Genomic DNA, 6602 nt, shown 5'->3' with positions numbered 1-6602 from the left:
CCCTGCCTGCCCCCGTCCCATCCCAGCAGACCCCCTGCCTGCCCCCGTCCCATCCCAGCCAGACCTTCTGCCTGTGCCTCCACCCCAGGGCTGGGTTCCCAGCCAGACTGTTTCTACATGAGCTGGGCCCTTAGATGCTCCCATCAGACCCTCAGCCTGTCTCCAACCCAGATCTGCAACACCTATGGACTGTCTTTTAACCTTGACCCACAGAGCAGCTTCAAACCCAGACTCTGCCATGGAGGCTTTGTCTCAGTTTGAACTGGAAAAGTTTAGGTGAAAATCGAGGCTTAGGGGGAGTGTATGATGCTGATGCAGGTGACGACGAGGATGATGGTGGAGCCATCATATACGCTTAGTAACTGGGATGCTGGTCATCACGAGGATGGGGTTGGGATGATGGGATGAAATTTGGGCTGCTGATATCATGAACTGATGACAGTGACTGTAGTGACAGTCATTGGTGATGACGGGAATGTCAGAGGTAGATATAATGAGATGGTTGTTAATGGTGGTTGCCAAGACTGACAACAGAGAAGAAGGATGGCAACTGTCATGATGATGACACTAGGTGACAATCTGAGGTGGTGGACAGGGTGGCTGGTGTTGATGAAGTGCGGTTGTTCCCAGAGATTAGTGTTGGAATGAAGCTCTGTCTCCTGAACAGTGAAGCCTGACCCTCCAGAAAACGTGGTAGCCCGGCCAGTGCCCAGCAACCCTCGCCGGCTAGAGGTGACGTGGCAGACCCCCTCGACCTGGCCCGACCCTGAGTCCTTTCCTCTCAAGTTCTTCCTGCGCTACCGACCCCTCATCCTGGACCAGTGGCAGCATGTGAGTGCCCTACCCAGATCCCGAGTGCCTGAATCAGAGCGGCATGGCATGGGAGGGACAGGTCCCCACCGGCAGCTGTTCCAGTGTGAAGCCTGAGGGCCGTCAAAGAGGCTTTCCGAGGGGAGAGGGTACCAGGTGGGCCGGGAGGATGGATGGGGCTGAGGGAAGTGTCCTGATCTAAGGCCGTTAGGGGTTCCCACTGACCCCCTAGTGCAATGGCAACACATCTGTCTTTGTGACTCCTGGGGTAGTGGAGAGAAATGCTGGAAGGGAGATGGCAGGCAGGGAAGGCAGTGTTTCCCTTTCCTCTGGCTTTCAGCCCTGATCAGGCATCTTCCTCACACTCTGGCCCAGGCTCTGGGCCTGTGCTGGACCCAAGGGGCAGGACTCGCAGATGGGCTCAAGGGATCAGGCAATGGAGTCAAGCTTGGTCCGGGGTGTGAGTTCAGGCCACAGTAGTGTCTAGGGCTCCAAAGTCAGATCTAGCTTAGAGGTCAGCATAAGGTTACGGGTCAGAAAGTAGCCGGGGCTGAGAACCAAGTAGTGGACAGAGGGCAGTCTGGGGTCAGGCTGTGGTCTGGGATGTTGATCAAGCTACAGGAGAGGCCTCTGGAGGCCAGGGGGTTGGGGCATACTTGAGTTTCTCTCCTTGAGAACCGTGGGCCCATAGGGTTCTGGGTGCTCTGCGTGGCCCAGGAGGTCTGTGGGCCAGGAGTGGCCCAGGAGGGAGCTCCATGGGGCAACCCAGGCTGGCACCTGGGGGTCAACCTGTACCCCCACCGCATCCACCAGGCCATAGCCCCATCTCCTTATGTCCCCCTCCCAGCTGGCCTTTAAAGTGCGTAATTTGATTCCAGGGGCCTGTCCAGGTTGCAGGCCTAGCCCCCACAAAGGCTGCTCACATGCTTACATGTTCCCTGACAGAGTCCGGAGTCCCTCCCGCCTGGCCAGCTGCCCGCGACTAATGCATTGCTAATAACCAGGGTCTAGTTTCACAAGCCCCCCTCCCCTGCTAACGAGCTACAGGCAGCAGCCCCGCGCATCGCAGCGCACACGCCTTGCAGTGGACCTGGCACACTGCCCACCACACACGCGGGAACATGCATGCACACACGTGGTCCCCAGCAGGAGCCATGCTCTGTCCATGCATGTGACTAACATCTCGAGACCATGTACCGGCCTGCACCATGGGTAGAACTGACCCCCACACTGACGTGGGCAGAGCAAAATATGCAGGCTCCATGGCGAGACCACACGTGGCCTGTGTCACTTGCTAGCCCCATTCTGTGTCTCATTGGCATTGCAGTTGGCTAGATTTATGGCTCTTTTGAACTTGAGTTTTGCTCTGAACAGAATCTCTTCTCCCTGCTCCTTAATCTTGGAGAGAGGCAGGTGTATGATTGGGAGGGCGTGCAGAGGGGAGAGCAGAGAAAAACATCCCTTGGATTTTCAGGAGGAAATGAGTGATGCAGGCCAGGAACTGCACAAGAACAGGCACCATGAGATCTGGCAGGGTATGGACAAGGGGGAGGCGAGTACTGGAACCCAGCATGAGTTCCTTGCATCTCCTGCTCTGGCCCTAACTCAGCAGGCAGGCCGGGAGGGCTTGTCTGACATCTGCTGCAGCAGACCCGATGGGGGACTCTGAGGCGAGGCCGATGCCAGCCAGCTGAGGAGCCATTCTCTTAAGGGGTGGATTAAGGGATCAGTGACAACCTAGCAAGAAGGGCCCAGGCCTAGAAGATGTGGCTACTAGAAGAGCATTGGGCTCCTGGGCCACATTCCTAGAGGTATGGTGCCCGCCATAAGCCCACCAAGGAGGTGGTAATTTGATTTGTTCCCCTTAGCTCTCTCCCTCTGGGGAAAGACAGATGCAGAAGTCTGGGGACGGAATCTAAGGATAGGCCTGAGGGCGAATCCTAGCAAGAGGGAGAAGGAACTGAAGGAGCTGGGGCTACTCATCCAGAGGGGCTCTTTGCAGAGGTGGCAGTGGGCCCCGGCTCCAAGAGTGGAGGGTCTCTGGGGCCTACTGGCCTTCCAGGGTTGGTAGTAAGACTCATTGAGCCCAGGTCTGGGCCTAGAAAGGCTCTCACACTGACTCTGACCTTTACCAGTGCCTCTCACCTCAGGGCCACAGACCCAGGGGACTTGGAGGGGCTTCCCGCTTCACTTGGACCCAGCTGCCCACACATGAGAGCGCACACACACGCGCATACTCACAGCCTGTCCGGTCAGGTAGCCCCGACTCCGGTATTCTTGGGGGAGGATTGGAACAGGGACCAAAAAAGCCCTGAAGCCAGACGTGGCCCAGAGCGGCCCCCTCCTCCGCCCTCGCCGGCTGCCCCTGTTTACGAGGCGGCTTAATGAGGCGGCGGGTGCCGCTGAAATGAACCAGAGCCCAGCCTGGACCTGGGAGGGGCGCCGGACAGGCAGGCCAGCCTGGAGGGTGGGGGGAGACCAGCAGGATGGGCCCGGCTGGCCGGGGGTGGGGTGCTGATGCCTCCGGGAGGAAATGGAGCAGCTGTCCTGCTGTCCTGTCACCCGGGAGCTGCCCCCCACCCCCATCAGCCTCAGGCAGGGCGATAACTACAACCATGCTGAGGCCTTCTCGCGGGCGGAGACCCAGCTGGGGCCAGGCTCTGGGTGTACTGGGCATCTGGGAAGCCAGCCTCTGAGCTGGAACCCATGATAATGACAGAGCTGGCTGAAGTCTGGTACTTACCATGTGCCCTAGTCCTCGTTACAACCCTGTGAGAAAGATCGTTAACACTATTTTACAGATGGGACCCCAAGGCACTGGAAGTCAAAGAACCTGCTCACCTAGCTGGTAGGGGATGGAGCTGAAAGTTGGACTGAAGCAGCCTAGCTCCATGTCTGTGTTTGTAATCTTCCTTCTGAACTGCTTCTTGATGGGAGAGGGCAGCACAATGCCACCCCCTCTCTCACCCCGTGACTTTTGTCACCTCCAGGCTGGGACTGAGGTCAGGACTCAGTCTGGGGGTTGTGAGAGAGTAGGGATGAAAGCAGAGTCAAGACCCTAAGAAAAGTCCTCCTTATTCTCCCAGAGGCATGCTTCCAGTCTCCTTAAAGATTTCCTTACCCTCCTGCAGGACCATCTTCCCTCCCTCGGGGTCTCCTCCCTGAGACGTCTTCACTCTCCCACAGGAGTCTTCTCAGTGGCCCCTCTCTCCCCTAGAGAAGTCCTCGTTTCCTCCAGGGGTGTCTTCACTGTTCTCTCTCCAGAAGCGTTCTCATTTCTTCTGGGGGTGCTTCACTCTCCTGACCCCCAGACCCCCTCTCCTGTGGTCCGGCTGCAGGTGGAACTGTCCGATGGCACAGCACACACCATCACAGATGCCTACGCTGGGAAGGAGTACATCATCCAGGTGGCGGCCAAGGACAATGAGATCGGGACGTGGAGTGACTGGAGCGTGGCCGCCCATGCCACACCCTGGACTGAGGAGCCACGACACCTCACCACTGAGGCCCAGGCCCCGGGTGAGCCTGCCCCTGCACTGTTGCCTGGCTCTATCCTGCTCCTTCCAACTCCTCCCGGGACTTGGAGCCTTTGCCCCAGGGGTCTCCATACTCTGTGTGGCTGCCACATTCCCTTTGGTCTGTCCAGCCCCTGCTGTTCCTGGTCCCTGCTATCTGGACATTGTTGGTAGGGGCCATTGGATGGAGGGGTCATCTGTGAGCCTTGGGGAAGCAGGATCTGCCTGATGGATGAGGCAGGGCACGGTGGAGAGGAGGCAGGGGCCGTCTGGGTGGGGAGGCCACACTGGTCTGGCATGGGAAGCAGGACGGTGTGCCTCAGGACCCCCAGATCTGGGTGGGACTCCAGCCCTGGCCCTGCCCTGAGTTTCCCCACTGTTCCCCAGAGACCACGACCAGCACCACCAGCTCACTGGCGCCCCCGCCCACCACGAAGATCTGTGACCCCGGGGAGCTGGGCAGCGGTGGAGGGCCCTCGGCACCCTTCTTGATCAGTGTCCCTGTCACTGTGGCCCTAGCTGCTGCTGCCACCACTGCCAACAGTCTCCTGATCTGGTAGGTCGAGTGAGGCTGGGTGGCTGAGGGGAGCCTAAGGGGACCGTCATCCCTCACAGCCCCTGCCCTGTCTCCCCAGAGCCCGGCAGCCCGTGAGGACATGCCAGCGCACCTGCAGAGGAGCAGGAGGCCGGAGCTGAGCCCGCAGACCCCGGGTTCTATTTTGCACACGGGCAGGAGGACCTTCTGCATTCTCCTCAGACACAATTTGTAGAGACCCCGGCGGGCCCGGGCCTGCCGCACCCTAGCCCCACCACACCACACCGGCCCTCCTCCCTCCCTCATGGGAGGAGGGCCATGCAGCTAACCCACCCACCAAAGACACCCCACCCCTGCCCTGCCCCCTCGGGCTGGACCCTCCAATGCCAGCGACTCCCAGGAGCCCTTGGGGGGCCTGAGGGGAGCCCCTCACCTCCACAGTTTCTCCTCCTGCCCCAGCCTCCTGTCTGTCCCAGGGTCTCTGTTGCCACCATCAGATTATAAGCTCCTGACGCTGGGGGGGGCCCAGCCATCACCCTCCCTCCAGCGCTCACACTTTTCAGTCCCCCCCCACCCCTCTTTTGTACAACCCCCCTTCCCTGCTCCTACCCCACAGTATTTAATGCCCTGTCAGTCCGTTCTAGTCTGACTCCATGGTAACTTGCTGTATTTGAATTTTTTATAGATGTATATACAGGGAAGGGGGGTGGGGGGTTCTCATTAAACGCCACCATTTCATGAGTCCTTGGAACAGACCCACTTTGGGAGGGCATCCCTCTTCCAAGGATCACTCCCCTTCCAGGCCTGGGGGAGGGAGGACATTCTAGCTGGAGAGAGACAACTCTCTCCATGGAGGGGGGAGAGGCAACTCAGCCCCCAGGGAGTGTCTGGGCTTTCTGCTTCTTTGGGGGTAGGGCTCCCTGGAGGCCGGGGACAGAGTTGGGAATGAGAGGTCCCAGTGAGACAGGTCCCACATGGGGGTGTCCAGTCAGTCCTGGAAACTGCTCAATCCTGGCAGGGCAGAGGCCTGTCAAGGGTCGTCTGAGCTGCCTTCCACGTGGGCCCAGGCCTGGGCTTTACCCACAGGGGCAGAGATACAAGAAGCTGAAGAGACCCGGTTTCATGCTTTGGGAGGAGGCTGGGGGTTGTCATCCCTGCCATCCAGGAGACACAGTCTAGGGGTTCTAGCAGGTCAGGCCTGGGGATCAGCCAGGCCACAGGGCTCAAAGAGCAGAGCATCCCGGGCCTGGGCAGGCAGGGAGGCTGCCTGAAGGAGGCCCTTTGGAATGCGACTAGGGATGGCACCAGTGCTTGAGGACTGGAAGTGTGCAGTGCCAGCCTCACCCTGGTCAGGATGGCGTAAGCAGGGGTGAGCAGGCTAAAGTTTTACAGGATGCCAGTCCTTGGTCCAGCTCCACACCCAGCCACAGCCCTCCAGTCCCCACGGTCTCTCTCATTTCTCCTCAGAGGAGGGACCCCCTGGCTGCCTCAGGCCTCCTCAGGTCCAGCCCCCTTGTGGAAGCCACTCACTGCGGCTCCTTAGCTGACAATGCTGGGGGCTGGGGACGAGTTGGCAGGTACCTCTGGCCTGGGGGTGGGGGCAAAGGGTTAGACCAGAGCCCCAACCTGGGGAGCTGGGCTTGGCCTTGCTCTGGGTGGCTGGAACAAGAAGAGAGAAGTGGAGTCAAAGCCTTGAACGCAGTGACCCACGCACACACTCCCCCTGTGGGGACTGAGCCTCA

At 59.4% G+C, this 6602-nt stretch overlaps 1 protein-coding gene across 3 annotated transcripts in view; it reads left to right on the top strand.

Annotated features, from left to right (window-relative positions):
* The window catches only part of CNTFR (ciliary neurotrophic factor receptor), a 40047-nt gene extending 34446 nt beyond the window's left edge, over positions 1 to 5601 (top strand). For all 3 annotated transcript variants that reach the window (XM_046665056.1, XM_046665055.1, XM_046665054.1), the window contains 4 exons: positions 668 to 831; positions 4149 to 4329; positions 4713 to 4881; positions 4961 to 5601. In XM_046665056.1, coding sequence (XP_046521012.1) covers positions 668 to 831; positions 4149 to 4329; positions 4713 to 4881; position 4961 — 515 coding nt within the window. In that variant the 3' untranslated portion in view covers positions 4962 to 5601. The remainder of the gene's footprint in view (positions 1 to 667; positions 832 to 4148; positions 4330 to 4712; positions 4882 to 4960) is intronic.
* The last annotated feature ends 1001 nt before the right edge of the window (positions 5602 to 6602 follow it).

Source organism: Equus quagga, chromosome 6 (genome assembly GCF_021613505.1).
Source record: "Equus quagga isolate Etosha38 chromosome 6, UCLA_HA_Equagga_1.0, whole genome shotgun sequence".
Lineage (NCBI taxonomy): Eukaryota > Metazoa > Chordata > Mammalia > Perissodactyla > Equidae > Equus > Equus quagga.
This window is presented reverse-complemented; position numbering and strand designations above follow the sequence as displayed.